Raw genomic sequence first — 20,216 nt, 5'->3', positions numbered from 1 at the left:
AACACATCATTCCATAGAATAGAGTAAGTGTTACAATGAGCCCCGAAGAGGAGGTTGGTTTTATAGACAGAAAAGGCTGAAGAAAGAAAAAACAAAGAACAAAAAGCAGATTGGTCATTTCAAAGTTACTTTTCTTATAGGGTGGAGACAGGGAGACAGAACAATAGAAAAATAACTGATTATTTAACATCAGGTTACTTCAGGCTATCCTTTTTGTGTAAGGATTAAAGCAGAGGGAACTTCATTATCATGCCTATGGAAGATATAAGCTGGCCTCTTTGGGAAATTGGCTCTCTCTCCTGATTTCTTGGAAGGTCACACCACAACTTAGTGTAGGTTTGGTGACGTGGAACTCAGTAGGGATGACACCATTTTGATTTTTTTTTTTTTTTTTTGTCTTTTTTCCGTGTCCGGCAACGGATCGCAACCCTCAGTGTTGCCCCCGTACCGGACCGGGGACCGGCAACGGGATTGCAAGCCTCGCTGTTGCTCCCACGCCTCGCTCAGCCAGTGAGCGGGAGCCGGTCTGCACGTGGGATCCGAACCCTCGGACGGGAGTGTCGCCGCGCTTCCCAAGCGGCGCACTATCCAGTGCGCCACCGGGCCGGCCCCACCATTTTGATTTTTAATCTGTTTTTTGGGGGCCTAGTGCAGAAACTAAGTCCAAAACAATAGACTCCTGTAATTTTTATTTAACACTTGTATCTGGGGGGTCATGTAAAACTTAGGTTTTACTATATTTAAATTATTTGTAGACTTAGGATAGCTAACCATCTATTTCTTTGCTTGCTGTGTGCCTAGCACAGTACTTTACATACATTATCTCACCTAACTCTCACGACATCCCTGCAAAATGGGTGTTACTACCTCTACACAGAAGAGGGCAGGGATTCTCAGACAGATTGATAATGTTCCCAAGGTCACGCAGCTAGAAAGCTAGCCCGGATGCAACCCTCAGTGTTGTCCCCGTACCGGACCGGGGACCGGCAACGGGATCGCAAGCCTCGGTGTTGCTCCCGCGCCTCGCTCAGCCAGTGAGCGGGAGCCGGTCTGCACGTGGGATCCGAACCCTCGGACGGGAGTGTCGCCGCGCTTCCCAAGCGGCGCACTATCCAGTGCGCCACCGGGCCGGCCCCACCATTTTGATTTTTAATCTGTTTTTTGGGGGCCTAGTGCAGAAACTAAGTCCAAAACAATAGACTCCTGTAATTTTTATTTAACACTTGTATCTGGGGGGTCATGTAAAACTTAGGTTTTACTATATTTAAATTATTTGTAGACTTAGGATAGCTAACCATCTATTTCTTTGCTTGCTGTGTGCCTAGCACAGTACTTTACATACATTATCTCACCTAACTCTCACGACATCCCTGCAAAATGGGTGTTACTACCTCTACACAGAAGAGGGCAGGGATTCTCAGACAGATTGATAATGTTCCCAAGGTCACGCAGCTAGAAAGCTAGCCCGGATCCAAAGAGGTCTTAAAGCACTAGATTATACTCGGTTAAGAAGTCAGGGATGATGTCTTTTGTTTTTGTGTGCCCAGACCTATGTCTCAGAAGACGCTTAATGTCAGTTGAATAAATGAATGGATGATCTTTCACTTTCCCCACGCGAAATGCACGTGGCGACGTCACTGGGAAACCTCCTGACCGCCAGGGGGCGCTGTGTCATCTCAGCACAGCGGGGCTCGGTCTCCGACGCCCAGCTTTCTCCCGTCCTTTGGCTGGAGCTCAGCCAATCCCTGCGCTCCGAGAGAGCCGGCGGTCAGTGGGCGGGGTCACGGGGCGACGCCTCGCGGGCCGCTGGGAGCGGCGACGTCCGTGCTCCCGGCTAACGGGCGGAGAGCGGGGACCGGACAGGGGAGTGCGGCTTGGGCTGCAGGTAAGCACGCGGCCCGGGCGAGCGGCTTCCTTCCCCGGAGCGGCTGCCTGGGCCGCCCGTTCCCTGGCGACGGTTCCAGGCCGTAACCTCTGAGTTAGGTGATCGGCAGTGTGTGCTCCAGCCCTGGGCAGGCGTGGCGGCTCTCTCACTTTCCGGCTCTCCGATGCCATGTCTGTGAGCCCAGCTGGGCCTCTGCGGCCGGGGCTTCTCGCCTCCGGCCCCTGAGTGAGGACCGAGGTTGTTGAGGCCATGAGTGTGGTGGGATAGGGGTAGGGGACCGGGAGCCCAGAGGAGGGAGAAGGGTAGCTATTTGGACCCTGACCTCGCTTGTGCTCCAATCCCTGGACTGGGTTCCAGTGACTGTCAGGGTTAATTCGTTAACCTTCTCAGGCCTCCTCTGTCCTTGTTAGTAGTTCTCGAGTTCGGAACTGCGGCTTCGGGTCTCAGTGGGCCTCCGGAGCCCAGACACAAGGGCAGGTTTCCAGGCAACCCAGTTGACCTTTACCGGACGCCCTGGCAGGCTCCCTCCATGCTAGGCAGGAAATAAGCGTCACAGTCTTTGCCAGACAGTTTTGCCTCTTTCATTTTGATACCCTGGGGATGACTTGTTGGATGGTCTGGCTTCTTGTAATCAGGAAAGGCCTCTTGTGTTCCTGCCACATTTTGAGGAAGGATGGGTGGATGAATGCTGTGTTTTTTCACTAGTGAGTTGCCTGAGCTTTCATTCATTTATTCAACAAACTTTTTGAGCACTTTGGACCAGGCAGGGTGGAAGGGGTGGGGGGATGGATAAGTACACAGTGGGGGCAAGACAGACATGGTCCATGCTCTCTTGGAGCTTAAGGAGTTTTGAGAAATGCAGACAAGAGGGGTAAAGCAGCACGGTGCCTGACACAGAGAAAGTGGTTACAAGTGTTGAATAAATGAATTAGTTGACTTATTTGGGAATGATTAGAATGTGAGCAGGACTTGTGCTGTGTGTGATTATATTAGTTGTGGACTCATGCTTGATATGTTTTAGGACAAACTGGAAATCTGAATGATGAGTTGTTGTTTAGGAAAAATGTTTACTTATAAAGAGAGAACTTGCTTAAAAGGTGGGAAATAAAACGTAGAAGTATTAGGTTTGGGATTCTTCAGGGGTGGGTCTTCTAATTTATAAATCTTAGAATTTCACAAATCTCAGTGTAATCTCAGAGTTTGCAAAAAAAGCAGCGCTTCTCGGTACTGAAATGCCAAGCTGATGGGAAAAAACTGCAGGAAGCTCTCCCTGTCTAGGATTTGGACAGAAACCATACACCTATCTGCAGTGTGTTTTTTCCACTAGCACTAGAAAAAGCATGGGCTTTTAAGTTGGAGAGACCTGTGTTCAAAATCAGGGCTCTATGGCTTCTAGTGACCTTAGGCAAGTTAACATAATGTCTCTGAGCTTTTGCAGCCTTTAGACAAAAACCTGGGCTAATAATTCCTACATCATAGAGGCATTTTGAGGATCATATGATGACCAGTGTGTAAAATTGTCTAGCATAGTGACTGGTGCCTAAGACAAAGGGCCAGGAGGGGAATCTTGGAGCTGCTGCACTTCTTTTCTTTTTTCTCATGATGGTCCATTATAGTCTTAGGTCTGCTAAACACTGAGATTCCTCTAAAGAGAATTGGAACCAAAGAGAGGAAGAGAGTCATCCTATCCTTGTTGAGGCTTCAGTTGTTCACTTTAGACTAGGGATAGCAGTGTTGGAGAAATACCTATAGAGGCACAAAAATCTCTCAGTTGAGACTTTTGGGCAAGTAACTTAATCCTTTGATAATACCATACCTCACAGAGTGGACATGAGGAATAAAAGAGAGAGTGTATATAAAGTGTTTAGCCTGAGGCCTAGCACATAAGTGCTCAATAAATGGTAGCTATCATTATTATGATAATTATGAATGATCTTTGATAATTGTTAATAATGATAATCATTTGAGACTAAATGGCCATTAGAGTGAGCCAATTTGCATGTTCTTACATTACTTTGGTATTGTCATACTATATTCCAGGAGGCCCTGTGGCAACTCCGCTTCTGCTTTTTCCTCCTGCCATGGTTTGTATAGTGGTTTTTGTAGAGATTTTTCAAGTCCTAGGGTGTCTAGAGCATGTATAACAGCTTGTGATATTTTCAGGAACTTATTATGCAAATGTGAAGATATGGGTTTGGTTGATGATTGTATTTATTTATTTTTTTTTAAAGATGACTGGTAAGAGGATCTTAACCCTTGACTTGGTGTTGTCAACACCGTAGGTTTTTTTTAAAAGATGACCAGTAAGGGGACCTTAACCGTTGGCTTGGTGTTGTCGCTCTCCCAAGTGAGCTAACTGGCCCAATCCCTACATAGGGATCTGAACCCATGGCCTTGGTGTTATCAGCACCACACTCTCCTGAGTGAGCCACGGGCCGGCCCAATTAAGGTTTTTTTTAAAAGATGACCAGTAAGGGGACCTTAACCGTTGGCTTGGTGTTGTCGCTCTCCCAAGTGAGCTAACTGGCCCAATCCCTACATAGGGATCCGAACCCTTGGCCTTGGTGTTATCAGCACCACACTCTCCTGAGTGAGCCACGGGCCGGCCCAACGATTGTATATTTTGAAAGTGGTTTGGTTAGCAGATCTGTAAAGTATAGGTTTGTCCCATTGTTAGAAAAGCCAAGTTCAGAATAGGATAAAATCATTATTTATCTAAAATACAGGGTAGTTAGGTAATGGATCATGGTTTTGGCTGTTTAAATATGCTCCTGGGTGATCAGTTAGCTCGGCTGGTTAGAGTGCAGCTTTGTAACACCAAGGGCAAGGGTTTGGGTCAATAAATGAATGAATGAATGAATGAATGAACAAACAAGGAGATTCACAGTGGGATTGTGTGTGTGTGGGGAAAGGGTGGCTGGCTGTGCTCATGGAGAAATTTCGTAGGCTTCTTTTCCCCTCCTGAAATGTTGGCAAACTGTAGAGGGAAGGTTGAAGCTCTATTACATAAGGCTCAGAGGTCCTCTTGCAGGGAACATTGCCATATATATAGGTGGACAATTGTCAAATAATCTAATACGTAAGAGATTCTCCCCCACTTCCCTAACAGTTAATCTTTCCAAATTTCCTAGATTATTTCAGGGACCCAACTGTTGCATAAAGCAAGGTACCCTCTTGCATTACTCTGCATGGGGTGGATGCTCATTAAATTATGCCAAGCTGCCTGGTAAGTGGAGAACCCTGGTGGGTTGTCCATATTTGGTGAAAGGGGGTGGTGGTTTCTTTCTAATGCTGCCTTGTGTTCTTCTATAGATGTCATGTGGCCTGTGCTTTGGACCGTGGTACGTACCTATGCTCCCTACGTCACATTTCCTGTGGCCTTTGTGGTCGGGGCTGTGGGCTACCACCTGGAATGGTTCATCAGGGGAAAAGATCCCCAGCCTGTGGAGGAGGAAAAGAGCATCTCAGAGCGTCGGGAGGATCGCAAACTGGATGAGCTGCTAGGCAAGGACCACACCCAGGTGGTGAGCCTTAAGGACAAACTAGAATTTGCCCCCAAAGCTGTTCTGAACAGAAACCGCCCAGAGAAGAATTAATGGAAGACGCAGAGCCCTGTGGTCCTACTGTGTGCCATGTCTGGTCCTGCCACCATGTCAACCCAGCCCTGGAACCCACCTCTGATTTGCTTTGTTGCTTATTCTGGCCCCTTCCATGCCACACAGCCATACACATACTGGTTGCTCCTTTATGGCCAGGCAGACACAGCAGCAGCTGAGGGGCCAGTGAAGAGGAAGGCCCTGGAGGGTTCTAGCCTGAAGGCTGCATCTGTCATGTGGTGGCCACAATTGCTCAGGCTTCCGAGCTTATAGGTGCACTGCCAGGATGAGTGTTATGAAACGAACATTGCCTGTCAGTCTTCATGGGGAGATGGTTTGGCTTCCAGTGTGAATGGCTGGGATTTGGGTTTTGCCATTAGGAGGGATACCTATATGTCTAGTTCCAGTTTTCACTGGGAAGAATTCAAGAATCCAGCTGGTTCCCTTCACTAGTTTTTCCTCTCCTTTGTGGTCATTCTTCCTGAAATTTTGTCCTGCCAGCTCAGGAATGGGATTCCCTGGGGAAAGAAAGCATTTTTCTGTTCTTGGAAGCTCAGGCTATTCACCTTGGGGCAGGGAGGAACATGTGCTTGGTGAATTTGCTTGAAAACAATCACCATCTTCCACGCTCAACACTGTATGGTGCAAAGCTTGATTAAAGTGGCATCTGAGAACCATATTGATCAAATCCTATGTTTCAGATGGTGTTTGGGGTCTCCTTAGGAGTTAGGCAAGGTCAGGCAGTTTAGGGTAGGATAACATTGGTGTTTAACTAAGGACTCGGGGGGCCCTGGAAGCTTTGTCTCATTAGCATGGTTGGACCAAATTCTGGAGGCACAGGTTCCCAAGAACCTTTTTATCATGATAACAAGAGGCTGTAGCACCTTCCAAAGTCTAAATTGGAAAAGACCACACACATAAGCTTTTCCCTATAAAAGTAATATATGCACATTAAAGAAAATTTGATAGGGATTTTTAAAAGGTATAAAAGGTACACACTGCCAGTGCTTTAATACAATCACTATTAACATTTTTATTGTCTTTCACTAATTCTCTGCATAGTTTTTAAAACTAGTTATTACTGTACATTTGATTTTATATTACTTTAAAACATATTATCATTTTCCTGTCTTATAGTCATCCTAATTGTTTTCAATACCTGCATAATTGCTCATCAAGTAGTAATATAGCATAAATTCATCTTTAACAATTTCCCTATTGCTGGACATTGAATTGTTTCTGGTTGTTCACTAGAGTAAATACTTCAGTGAATATCTTATACATACAGAGGTTTTCCTTCATTTTGGAGTAAATGGTAGGAACAGTAAATGGCATTTAGGATGCAATGTGATGAGCAGTTTTAAGGGTCTCCATGCATAGTACCAAATGTCTTTTCTACAGAGCTGTAGGAGTTTATACTAAATATTACCATTTAAGATGTTGCTGGTGAAGTTGTAAGGGGATGATATCAGAGGGCAGGATGAGGCATAAGAACCTGTTGCCTCATGAAGCTGACTGATGTTTAACCTTAACAAAGGGAAGTCATGAGCATTTGATGAAGAATGAATCTGCCCGATGGTATTAACAAGAGGTTGAGGGTAGAATTCCTGAACTGATAGAGATGCCAGCTGTGGAGTGGGAGGTGCTGGGAGGACATGGAAGGTGGCCTGAGAGAAGGACGGAGCAAATCAAGTCAGTGGCTTCCTCTCAGGGTTGCTGAGGCCTAGTGAGAATGTTGAAATGACCTACTGTTGCTTCCCAAGAAAGGGATGGGGAGTGTGGGGAAAGATTGTTACTGAAGTGCTGGTTCTGAAAGGATCTGCTAAGCTTAGTTTCTGGTTATAGGCACTGGCTGGTGGGCATGCCTTCTCGACTTACCAGTGCCGCCCCCCTGTGGCAGTTCTACACATTACCAAGCCTGGGAACGCTTCCCTGGGCTAAACCAGCAGTAGCAAATCCTGATGCTTACAGGGTTCAGTCAGGTGATTTAAATGAACCTCCAGTGAGCTGGCCCCTTGGCGCACTTGGGAGAGTGCGGCGCTGGGAGCGCAGCAGTGCTCCCGCCGTGGGTTCAGATCCTATATAGGGATGGCTGGTGCGCTCACTGGCTGAGCGCGGTGCAGGCGACACCAAGCCAAGGGTTGCGATCCCCTTACCGGTCACAAAAAAAAAAAAAAAAAAAAAAAGCCTCCAGGCTGGCCAGGCTGGGAACTAGAATGCACAGGCCTGCCGAAAGGGGGCAGTGGCGATTCAGCTTCCAATCGGTGCTGCTCACTCAGTGGTACCAGATTTTCCAATTCTTTTCCAGAAAATGCTAGAAATTCACTTTATGTGTGTGTGTGTATGTGTGTGGAAACTTTTGATTTTTGTATGTTGACAATTCATTTTTAAAAATTCTAACATGCTAACATACCCGGGGGCTAATTTGACCCAATTTGTGACCTCTCAGACTGACCCCACCTTCTAATGATATTGGAGAGGTTTTTATAGCACTCTAACAACTTATGGCAATTATTAGATCCTAGAATGATTTCCCTAAAACCCTTTTGGGCATCCTGCACATATGCAGTTTAATATCAACCTAAGCAAAACATTTGAGGATGGAAAGTCTACAGAAACAATACCAAAAAATTTTCCCAGAGACATTTTTGCATTTTTGGATATTTTATAACAACCCTGTCTCCGCTGGTGTACCTCCCTGCAGTGCCTGGTTGAGGAAGCCCATCTTTGGAAATTCAGGTTGCTCCCTCCTTCAGTCTCACTTTGATTGTGTTTCCTTTTAAATAATTTCATTTCCTAGGGCATGTCCTCTGAATTTCTGCCTCTAGCAAGTCTATTAATATTCCCAGCTAGATCTTTCCCACGGGCTGGCTGATAAGTGCTCTTGCTGTGGTGGCTATAAGATAGTGCATGGTCTCTTGCCTCTTCTTGGGTGTATTTAAGTAGCAAGGTTTATGTGAATGTGGGCAAGGATAGGTTAGGGTGGCTGGGATGAACCAGGGTATGGGCTGGTTTTTTTCCATGCTTGCTGATTCACCTTGGAGGCATGTGATCCTCTTTTTGACTAGCCTAACGGTCACAGTTCACTGAAATACATTAGTAAGTAGGTGTGCTTCGGGCTTCCCCCCTACTCCCCACTTAGGTCTCTTCCTGGGCCAGTGATGGTGGTGGCTTTAGAGCAGGGTTATCCTGTCCAAACACGACAGGAATCACTTCTTTCCCCTCAGCGGCTCAGTGTCTGGTGCTTTTCCACTCTCTCTAGACCCTTTCCTGTGCCTGTTGCTGTGTTAGCACAAGTTAGCTGGGCAACTGCCAGGACAAGCCTGCCAGGGGGCCCTTTGACTCTTGTCAGCTTCCCAGGGCCCCGGGCTTGTGGGACTGTTGGCCCAGTGATACACCATGGAATTAGCTTCACCAGAGTCTGGGGTGGGAGCCAGGCAGCGAAAATGAAAAAGCTCCTGTCTCGCCTCATGTTTTGTTTTCCATGTTGGTGTGGATCTCTAAGTACTTGCAGAGTGGTGAGTCAGGGCAGTGTAGTAGAGTACAAATAAAGTGAATTCTAGAGTCTGACAGACTTGAGTTATGAATACTGCCTCAGGACCTAACTGAGTGACTCTGGACAAGTCACTTAGCCTTTCTGAAAACCTCAATATCCTCATCTGTAAAATGGGTAAGAACACCTGTTTTTGCTGGATTGTTGCAAGGGTAAGGTAATATATGTAAAGTTCTTCACAGTCCACGGCAATCAATAGGTGCTCAATAAATATTAGCTGCTTTAATTTTACTGCAAGAAAAGCCTACATTTCTTGCAGTAATTGCATGTATCCTTGTGATCCTGGTGAGGTGGGGATTTGGAGGAGAGGGCAACCTTGGCTGAGTGACAATAGGGACCCTCAGGTCTGGAGGTTAAGGGCTTCTTAAGAATCTTTTACAGAAAGGGCTGCTTTGCGTAAGACCCAAATTGGTCAGGGGGACTGCAGGCTTCAGACCTATGTTACTAAGTAGTAGTTGCATTAGTGCAGTCTGCAAAGTCAGAAATGAGAAAGGGGGAGAAGGTGTTCCAGAATTCCCAAGAGGTCACGGATCAGGAAAATGTGTAGAGGAAAGAGCCTCGGAGTTGGAGGCAAATCTGGGTGACGTGGGATACGCTGGGTCACCTCTCCTGGCCTTGGTTCTCCCACCTGGCAAATGGGGATGCTAATGTGTTCCCTGCTGATAGTGTGAAAACAGTGAGGAACCAGTTTAGAGTGCTTTGAAAACATACAAATGCTGGATGTTATGGCCCAGTGAAACCTCCCTTTTGTGTGGTTGGGATGGCAGCCAGTCTGAACAATGAATTATAAATAAATGCTCCTTTATTCCTTTTCTGTACACAGTCTCTATTAAAGTATTTGCTAAATAGAAGTTGGAGGGGCGGATTCACCTTGAAGAGTGAAGAGTAAAGAGTAATTAGTAATTGGTGTATCAGTTTTCATACTGTGCCAGCAGTGCCTCTGATGTACTTAAAAAGTTCATTCTTTTGAATTAAATTTGTTAATGTTATTTGTCTGTTTATCAAATTCTTCTTTACAGAATACAGAGGTAAACCCTGGCTTTGTGTTTTGTTTAAGAAATGCCAAATGGGCCCTCCAAATTTTTGAGATTTAAGAAAAAATCTTTACGAGCTTCCCAGCAAGGGCAGCTTTTCTGTCTAGAAGAGTACAAAGTCCTTTGTGCCCTCATGCCCTCTTTCACTGCCCTGTTGCCTCACTTCCATTTCTGGCTCCACTGCCTATTTCCATTTGTTTATGAGCCTGAGCTGCCAAGTGCAGCTGGAGCAATTTGCATAACCATACTGCCTGGCACTCTCCACTTATGCGGAGTAGTCTGCAACACTTCAAGGTGATCTTTTTAAAATCAAACTCCTCAAGCACCCAACGCCATCCTTTGCCGCTTGCTGTTTACCACCACCACTACAGTGGTGAAGCCATTTTGGCTAGAAGCTTTTGTAATTGCAAATCCCATATCCGCTTTTTGGTCCTCGTCATATTCTAGCTCTTTGCAGTATTCGACACTCTTCAGGAAATTCTCCCTTGACATCACCACCATCTCAGTTTTCTTGTCTGGCTCTCTCTGCCACTGCTCCCTCCTGTTCTCCTAAGTGTGTTGTTCTTCCAGCGTCATCCTTGCCTCTGTTTTCTTGCTGGGCAGTCTTAGCCTCATTCGTGACTTCAAGCACCACCAGTGTCTACCTTGATGACTCTCAAATGTTTATCTTTAGTTCTGAATTTCCCCCTAAACTCCAGATGATTTTCCGAGACAGTGTATTATGCATCTCTGTCTAGATTTATGATATAGTAGGGTGGCTAAAAGTGTTGACCTGGGTTTGAAGCCTAACTAATCTGGTGTGACTGGGGAAGTTACCTAGCTTCTCTAAGCATCCTCTGTAAAATGGGACTAATTCTACTTACTCACAGTTGTGAAGATTGAGATAATTTTTATGAGACACCTAACACAGTGTCTGGCATAGAGTCCATGTTCCTTCGTCCTGTTCCTCTAGTTTCTGACTTTTCCTCCTCCCCAACGTCATGGATTCCATCACTGATCTGTGGTGACCTGATTCTTCTACATCTGTAGTCCACCCTCTGTTCTTCTCACCCCTTTGCTTTAAGCCCTCATCATCTCTTGCCTAAACTCTTGATCTTGTCCTGAAAAGTATCCCCATTTCTGCGAACATTTTCTTTCTAAAACACACATTTGATGTGGTTGCTCCTTAAAGACCTTCCTGGCTCCTCTATAGGACGAAGACCAAAGCCCCTTGCCATGCAAGCGCTTTCCCCATCTTGCCCCACCCTCCCTCCTTAGCTTCATCTCCCATCACTCCCTGTGACAGAGCCTTGTTTTTGCCATTTCCTGAATATGTTGTGCTTGTTCAAACCCCAATGCCTACATGTGCTCTGTGCATCGTGCCTCCCTGGCTCTTCCCTCCTTCGGTGCCTGGTGGACTCCTAGTTACACTACAAGATTTAGCACGTGGATCCATATCCGACTTCTGTAACTAAGCAGAGCTCGTCATTGCAGTCTACGTGTTCCTCTACTGTAGCATTTGTTATAAGGCACTGTGGTTGGTTTGTATGTGTGTTCCGCCAGATTGTGAGTTCCTTGAGGACAGGGACCAAATGTTACTCAACCCATCTGCCCCTTCCAGAGTGCCTTGCACATAGTCATTGTCAATAAGTATTGAATGAATTAAGAGGCCCTTGAGTGTGATTCTGGGATGGAGCAGGTACTGGGGCTGGGTGTGGAGACAGGCCTTTTGGAAGGACAGGGAGCAGGGCTACCAGGTTTGTGCTCTGAAGTGCCTAGCAGCTTAGATCTAATGGCAGTGGTGTTTTACGACAGCTTGACCTTCCCCAAGGTTGGTAAAGAGCTAAAACAAAAGAAACTGCTGGCTTAATTTCCCCGGGGGAAGTGGGGCTTGGGCAGAGAGCTGCATTTCCCCACTGGGTAGGACCTGGACCAGCATAGCCTGTGATGAATTTGACCCTGATGACTCTCTAGTGGGGAACAATGTCCTCAGGAAAGCATTCAGGAAACCCTTCGTGTAGTAGTGATCAAAGCTCTGCAGCAGCTCAGCAGGGTGGATGGGGCAACTCCAAGGAGTTGAGCAAGGCCCTGGGTCTGAGCCCAAGGAACCACAAATGCACTTTCCAGGTGGAACTCTACATCAGCCTCTCTGCAGACCCCTTGGGTTACAGAAGTCCTGGGAAGGGGTGGGACTGTCACCTGGGGAGCCGTGGGTGCCACTTCTGGAGTGTCTCTGTTTTGTCTCCATTTTCCTCTTAGCACCTTCCCTCTGTCTGTGGCCTGAGAGTGTGGGGCGGGCTGGCAGGTGAGGCTGGAAGCCTTTTGAAAGCAGAGATGGGGTGGGCTCTGCTTTCTTCATGTCATCAAGAAGCTGCCATAAAACTTCATATATTTATGTGAAACCCTCTTTTTACCTGTCTCTCATCCCTGAGGCGTTCACATGGCAGAGGAAAGAGCAGTGGCTCGCCTGATGCTAACACAGGCATCTCAGACCTAGAGCGGGAAATGGCTCACCCAAGATAATACAGGGGATTCTTGGCAGAGCTGGCCCTGCAGCCACCCCAGTCCCCCTCCCCTTCCCAGCTTGATCTTGTCATCACTCCAAACCAAGGTCGGCTTCTGGCCTGCAGGTCTGTGGACTTGCTGATGAGAGGAAATACCCTGAGTGCCTGCACCCACGGGCACAGCCACAGCCCTTCTCGCTGGCAGCTCACGTGGCTTATGTCTGATGAGGGCTGCAGCCTGCTTTTCCTGCCCCCTTCCCAGCTTCATTTTCCCAGGACACAGACCACAGATGAACTCGGGGTAGCTCTGCCCCTTTGATGCCCTCCAAGCTCGTCCCCACGTGCAGGAGGCTAGGAGGTCAGTCTTTCCCACAGATGGGAGTCCTGTGTGTTTACAGTTTGGTCGATTGATGACCAGGTGGATTGTTCAGCTGCCATTGTCCCTAAAGCCTTGTCCTTGGCTGGCTTCTGCCTCGCTGACAAATGCTGGGGCCTTGATGGGCTCGGGTCCCAGCCCCCGCATCCCCCTCTTCTCCCCAGGAAACTCAGCTCATGAGTTAGACTGCTTGTGTTCAGAGCCCAACACTGCCACTTACAGCTGAGTGTCCTTTGGCAATCTACTTAATAGTCTCAATCTTGTGTCAAGTGGGGCTAATTACTAATTACTTATAGGGTTATTGTGGGGATTAAAAGAAAACACACCAAAGTGTTTGGAACATCTCACATATAGTTAGCACTTAGGAAAAGTTGGTTATTGTGATTAGTATTTTTTTCTATTCCTTGCATTTGCCACACTTCAAAACCCTGGTCTCCCTGGGTTCGAAGGGGGAGGAGGGGTGTAGAGGGGAGACTGAGGCCTACAGGACTGCTGTGGCAGCTCTGAAGCCTGTTGGCTCTTCCATTCGATGCTTCCCTGCCCTGTTTCACTGCTGCCCCCCTCCCTGGTCCTTCTCTGCCCATCTTGATATCTTGCAGCATTCCCCCGGCTCCACGGCATCCCCAGCACCCACTTAGCTCTGCCTTGTTTGGCTCACTGCTTGGCAGATGGAAAGTTTTGGAGGAGGCTGTAGAAGCTGGGCAGCTGAGGGGGTGCTGAGCTGAAGGGGCCCTGCCTGGGTTACTGTGGCTCTTGAAGCACAACCCACTGGGTGGCATGGCTGGGAGTGTGGGTGGAGGAGGTCCCCCAAGCCCCTCCTCATGGTGAGTCAGGGCAGGTGTCTTAGTTTGCTGGGGCTGCCATGACTAAACACCACAGACTGAGCGGCTTAAACAACAGAAATGTATTTTCTCACAGTTCCGGAGGCTGGAAGTCCAAGATCAAGGTGCTCAGGGTTGGTCTCCTCTGAGACCTCTCTCTTGCTGCCTCTTCACATGGTCATCCCTCTGTGCACGTGCACCCCTGGTGTCTCTCTGTGTCTAAATTTCCTCTTATAAAGACACCAGTCAGATTGGATTAGGGCCCACCCTAATAGCCTCATTGTGACTTAATCACCATTTAAAGGTCTGTCTCCAGATATTGTCACATTCTTAGGGGGTTACTGAATTTTGGGGGGAACACAATTCAGCCCATATTAGGACAATAGATGGCAGTGGCATGTAAGCGTCTTCCTCTTGGGAAACCTCGGCAGAGGAGAATGGTCGCAGAGCCATGGAGGTGTCCAGCCTACAGGGCACAGGGACCTTCAGGTCCCTGGCTGCTTGCTTGGCCATGGGGTGAGGTTGTGCTAGTGGCTCCTCCTTCTCCCCCAAGAGGTCTTAGGGTGAGAACTAAATGCCTGAGGCCGGAAGGCTCTGTGAGCTGATTACCCCTGTGATCTCGGGTGAAGGAACAGTCAGCGGGCCCCAGGCACAGTTCTGTCCTTCCCCTGCCTTATCAGAGCCTGGAACCCTTCCGCCTCTAGGCTGTGACCCCAGGCTCTCCTGATGGGGGTGTACTGACTTTGAAGGGGGTAGCACAGCTGCCTCTGTTTTAGCTGAGCTCTGCAACTCTCCATTTACCCTACCCAGTAGGGAGTGGTAGAAACAGCACTGAGAATCCAAACATCACTTCTGTTGTTTTTTCCAGAAGATTTACCTGCTGATACTCTAGTAAACACTTTTTCCCCAGAGCTCATGTGTTTTCTGATAAAAACTGAGGGCAGGTGGGGAAGTGGCTCAGAAGCTTGCTGGGTGTCAGAATTGGCTACAGACAAGTGAGTGCCTTGCCTGGCTCTGGAGCCCACCTCCCCCTCTTTCTTTCATGCGGTCCCACTAGGTGGCTAGAGATCATCTCAGGAACCTCTGAGGGGGCATTGCCCTCCCCCAGCTCTCCATGTCTCCCTCTGGTCTTTCCCTGGGTCTCAAGTAGGCTTTTGTTCTTCCCAATATTCAGCACTGGAAGGGCAGGAAGGATGGATGCTTTAGGTCTGGCCACCTGCTACCTTCTGCCCAGCCTGTTCTGCAAGTCCCAGGATCACAGAGGTTCCCTGCTTCTTGGAAAAGGGCCAGAGGGCAGCCACCCTCCTCCTGTGGACCTTGTTAGTCTTGGGAACTGAGGCAGACAAATCCCAGAGAAGAAAAGGGAAACTGTGTGCTCACTGAGCCCCTTCAGGCTAAGCATTGGGCTGGATGCTAAATGATATCTCATTGAATCCTCTCGCGAGAACTGCAAGGCAGGGATTGTTTTTCTCCATTTTTGGAGACGAGGGAGCTGAGACTGAGAGACTAAATAACTGTCTAAATCCCATGCTGAGCAGGTGGCTGTGCTGGGAGGTAAGCCTGGGTCTGCTGGCTTTGGAGCTCTTTTCTACTCCCAGTGAAACTGGCCTTCCCTCTGACTTCACTGTGCCCTTTGCCCTTCTTCCCCTTGGACAGTGGAGAGGGGAACGTGGGAAAGTCGGTGAGGGCTTCCTCCCCTCTTCCTTCCTTCCATCTCCAGAGACCTTTGTTCTCCCTAATTCCTGGATGTTCTTGGGCTCCTGACTGACTGGGCTGCAGGTCTCAGATCTCCAGTGACTAGGAGGGAATAAATGGGCTGTCACCTCTTGACCTGTTTCCTCCCTCTCACATGAGCCCTGCAACCAAGACCACCACAGAGTCCTGAGGCTGACTCAGTGCCTTCTTTGTTGAAAGTGGAAAACAGTACTCAGAGACTGGCTATGGGCAGGACTGGATGCAGCCACCTGCCCCTCTCCGGGGTTTTTTCTCCAGCTCCAGGAAGTTGGGGGAGGACTTTCAAGGTCTGGGATATGGGGTGGGTTTTCTAAGAATGGGTTGAGAGGAGGGGGCAAATGGTCTCTCCATGCCCCTCTAGCTAAACCTGTCTCCCAGTGCCAAATATGGGCTTCCTCTTAGTAGACTGTGGGTAGCATGGCTCTGCTTCCTGTTAGCTGCATAACCCTGGGCCAAGTGACTTAACTTCTCTGTGCCCTAGTCTTTAAGTTGGGGATTTACTACCTACTTCACCAAGTAATTGAGGGGAAATCTCTTAGCATAATGCCTCATTCCATAGAAGACATTAGCTCTCCTCTTACCCCTCTTTCCTTCCAGTTGGTAGGTGGTCCTGATCTCTTTGACCAGTTTCTGTTGGGAGGAAAGGTGCAGTGGGGAGGCACAACCTGGGGAAGCCTTTTTCTGAGTCCCGCTGGAGCCTGCAGAAAAAGGAGGCCTCACTATTTCCCCAGCTCTCTTGTTTCGCTTTGCTTTTTGTGACATGGAGGAAACTGAAGGAATTGTGATTATCCACTCTGGAAGATAAATTTGAAGTGTGACTTAATAAGCATTTATAAGCCTATCAAAGGTTATCGTTCGAGCAGAGTGACCAGCGGACACCGGGAAATGTGTTCAGTGTGCAGTAGAGGTATGCGAGTGGACATGAGAAAGCCTTTCCCAGCTGTAGAAGGCCTGAGATCCTGGAAAAGGGGGTGGGTGGTGGGGGCAAGACTGAGGAAGGCTGCAAAATCTTTAAAAATAGGTCATTTTGTTCTGACTGGGCTTGGGGGAGGGGGTAAGGGGGGTTGGACTTGACCAAGAGGTGGAGGGACTGATCAGAGGCCAGCAAGAAACTCACCTCAAATCAGAAGTCAGGCGGCATCCTTAGGGGACAGAATTGAATACTGTATGGGGGCCTGGGCCAGGGGGGAGACAGGGAAACCCTGCCTCTGCCTCTGCCCCTGCCCCCAGCTTTGCCTTGCTGTATTTTCGGAGACAGCACAGGAAGTGGGCCTTCACAATGTCAGGATACAGGAAGCTATCGGACTATTGAAGGCCACTTCCCGTGAGCTGGTCATTCACATACGTTTGTCACTGCTATCAGGCCTTTGGGGCCCTGCCATTGTCTGGAGGCACTGCAAAAGGCTGGGGGCGCCAGCGGAGGCTCTTGGACACAGAATGCACTATTGTGCTGAACTGGCAGCACCCCATGGGGTGGGGAGGAAAGTGGTGGGTAAGAAAGGGGACGCCTGCCTCTCATTGTCATTGATTGCACAGTGGGGTTGGGGGCTGGGGTCCTCTCCTGCTCATGGGAGCCTGAGCTTCTGGGAAAAAGGATGACTCCACAGGAGCCTGACTGCAGCAAAGTACCAGATAGAGCTGGAAAGGAGTTTCAGTACTTTATGAACAGGGGCAGGTTTTCTAGATCTCTGCCAAGAGCCAGTGTGATATACAATGGGCTTGTAGTCAAGTGACCTAGATTTTGAAATCATTCTCCACCACTATCAACTGTGTGACCTTGGGTCAGTCACTCCACCCCTCTGAGCTTTAGTCCTGTTCCTGTAAAATGAGAGTGGTCATAGCTAGCTCATAGGGATGATCGTTACTTGAGATAATCTGTTGAAGTTTTTAGCTTGACACCTGGCACATATTAGATGTCTAAGAAATGTTAGTTCCTTCTCCACCCTCATATCCTGCCCTTCTAATCCACTTCTGACCCCACTGTCTGGTCTGCCAGTGAGCCAGCGAATCAGCGTGTGCAGGGGTATGGAGAGGTATTTTAGTATCAGCCCAAACAAACCATTACTCTGCCTTCCTTTATGCCAAGAATATCAGACCAACTGTTAATTATCTGCACTAATGGACAGCACAGTAGCAGATAATTTTTCTTTGGCCATGTGCCTTTGGCCTTATGTGTGAATCTGGGTGTGTCTGATTTCTAGAAGTTCACTTTAAGCCAAATAATGTAGTTGTAATGGGCAGACCTAGCTCAGGGAGAGGTGAGTGAGAGAACCCTCTCACAGCCTATAGCTTTGCCCTGCTCACCTCTGTAACCCGTCAGTGCCAGGAAAGGGCCACTTTCTTCCTCAGCTCTCTGACAGGTGGAAAACCGTGGACTTTGGAGTCAGACACTTGGGTGTCTTGATTCCTGCCCTAATGGTGTGATTAGGCAAGTTATTTGACTTCTTTCTGTCTCAGTCTCTTCACTTGTAGGTGGGCGTAATTGTATTTACCTTGCAGGGATTCCATGAGGATGAAATGAAATAATGTAAATGCCTATCACCTGTATATGTTTTCCTTCCTTTTCTTTCCTGTCCCATCTTGTCTCTGTCACTTCATCCTGACCCTGAACAGAGAGCCCTTTCTGATCATTCCTGTCACACAGATATGGCTGTGTTTGGCCTTTAGAGAGTTTTACTGTCCCACTGCCTGGAAGAGCCAGAGCTGGGCTGTTCAATATGGTAGCCACTAGCCACATGTAACTGTTAATATTAAAATGAACTAAAATAAAAAAATTCAGCTCCTCACTACCACATTTCAAGTGCTCAGTAGCCATATGTGGGGTAGTGGCTACTATAGTGGGCAGCAGAGACAGAACATTTCCATCATTGTGGAATGTCCTATTGGGTAGTGTGGAGCTAGAGGATGGGAAGTAACCATGGAACCTGATAAGAAGGAGGAAATAAATTGAGGAAAGAGGATTTGGGTATCTGGAAACTGATCCAAGTAGTGTTCCTCTGCTATTCGGAGTGTTGTGGGATTTGGTCTCTTCATGCTGGTGCTCTTCCTCCATTTGTGGAGTTAATCGAGAGCACACTTGGTCTAACACTCAAATGCCGGGGACCCTGGGGCTGGACTGAGAAAGCCACCCAAGTAGGCCGTGTGCTCCAGGGGTGAGTCATCTCCAGGCCTTACAAACTAAGTTTGCCTTGTCTTCCATGGCCCCCATGCAGCTGTGGATCGTGACTGCTTAGGTCCAGGGAAGCCACAACCACAATACAACTCTTTATCCCAAGCCTGCTGCTCTGCCATCCTCAGCACAGAAACCATAGACATTCACATGGCTCTGCCCTGATGTTGATGACAAAACTCTTCCCTTAAGTGTACATTGTAGTTCCTGCATGTGACTCTCCGTCTTTCCTTACTTGCCACACTTAGCTGTAAGTGCTGGTCCTGCCACTCTTAACTTGGGCACTCTTAGCCTGGCCTGTTCCCTGAGCTTGGGCAGGCTGCTGGGCTATGGAATTAGCTTTGTTGCCAACAGCCTGGTGTACACGAGTCCTGGAAACCCCTGGCCCTTAGCTATCTAACCTCAGATGCACTTTCCCAGTTTATACAGTTAAAAAGCTCTGCTTTGCTTCCTGACAATCTGACTAGCCTTGTCAGTGTCCCCTCTTCCTCCTCTGGAGGAGGTGGGTTGGGTGTCTGTGATCCGAAGTTGCAAACTGGGTTCCTGCTCTGAACACACACATCTCCTGAAATCCAATTCTGAAGTCTGCTCTGAACATCAAACTGGCCTAAAGATATCAGTGTTGGGCTGGATCTTGCCTTTGGAGTGGCTTGCCTTCACTGCCCAAGTCCTAGCTACTGTCTTTTCCATCAGTTTGTGCCAACAGTGAAGCCCTGGTATACCTGGCAACTGAGGCCATCGGTGCTGGACAGATTCAGGAATGCCCCGTGGGCTTGCCCACCTTGGGCAGGTTTACAGACAGTCACAGCAGTTAGAGTTCAGAGGAGCTTGGCAGGTGCTAAGGTTAGGAGCTGGTAAGGGATCACATGTGAAGCCCAAGTTGTCTTCAAACTTGGGAGAAATCAGGGCCTCTAGCCAAGATTATGTTGTGCTCCCATTGCTTGTTTCACAGCTGGGGACCCTGAGCAAAGAAAAGAGAAGCGGCTAACTCAAGGCCACACTGGGGTTCTGAGTGGAGAATCCATCTTGCTTCTGCTGGTTAGAGGTTTCCCTTTCCTCCATCCAAGCCGGGGGTCACTCTTTTGCTCACACAGAACAAGCTGTTCTCTTGTCCCCCTTATGACCTCTTCCTCTTTCCCTCCCTGCCCATGGGAAGTTGTAGTCAGAGAGGTGGTCCCCAGGCATCAGAAGGTTTCCAAAGACACTGGCATCTGCCCCTACCACCCATTCCTGCCTCTGCCTCATTCAACTGCCAGCTCAGGGGCGGGGATATCCGGGGAGAGGTCTTGATCCCAGAAACAAACAATGTAATTGCGCATGCCATTGTTGAGAGAAACCCAAGGGACAGCCCAACTGGTGCCCCCACCCCCCCAGGGCTTTTCTTTTCCCTGGCACTGCTGCTCTTTGTCCTTCCTATCCTGGGAAGGATGGGAAAGGGCGTGTGGGGGTGGACAAGGCTTTAGGCAAATGAACATAATCCAACTTATACTTGTTCAGGCAAAAAGAAGACTTTATTAGTTCACAGAGCACGAAACTTGGGTGATGGGCACGAAAATCACCAGTAC

The 20,216-nt window shown here is 48.2% G+C and overlaps 1 protein-coding gene and 1 pseudogene across 1 annotated transcript; both read left to right on the top strand.

Annotated features, from left to right (window-relative positions):
• The first annotated feature begins 1,844 nt into the window (after positions 1-1,844).
• Positions 1,845-5,568, top strand: SMIM12 (small integral membrane protein 12). The gene is made up of 2 exons (XM_008585230.1): positions 1,845-1,885; positions 5,198-5,568. The coding sequence occupies exon 2, from the start codon at positions 5,203-5,205 to the stop codon at positions 5,479-5,481; it is 279 nt and encodes a 92-aa protein (XP_008583452.1). The 5' UTR covers positions 1,845-1,885; positions 5,198-5,202; the 3' UTR covers positions 5,482-5,568.
• Positions 5,482-6,693, top strand: LOC103601243 (annotated as a pseudogene).
• Positions 6,694-20,216: the final 13,523 nt, after the last annotated feature.

This window comes from Galeopterus variegatus, unplaced genomic scaffold, assembly GCF_000696425.1.
Source record: "Galeopterus variegatus unplaced genomic scaffold, G_variegatus-3.0.2 Scaffold106, whole genome shotgun sequence".
In the NCBI taxonomy this organism is placed as follows: domain Eukaryota; kingdom Metazoa; phylum Chordata; class Mammalia; order Dermoptera; family Cynocephalidae; genus Galeopterus; species Galeopterus variegatus.
Note: the sequence above shows the minus strand (reverse complement) of the source record. Positions and strands in the feature narration are given on the sequence as shown.

What these genes read in the sequence shown, in the direction of transcription:
- SMIM12 (XM_008585230.1), top strand. Translation starts at nt 5,203, where the DNA reads ATGTGGCCTGTGCTTTGGACCGTGGTACGTACCTATGCTCCCTACGTC.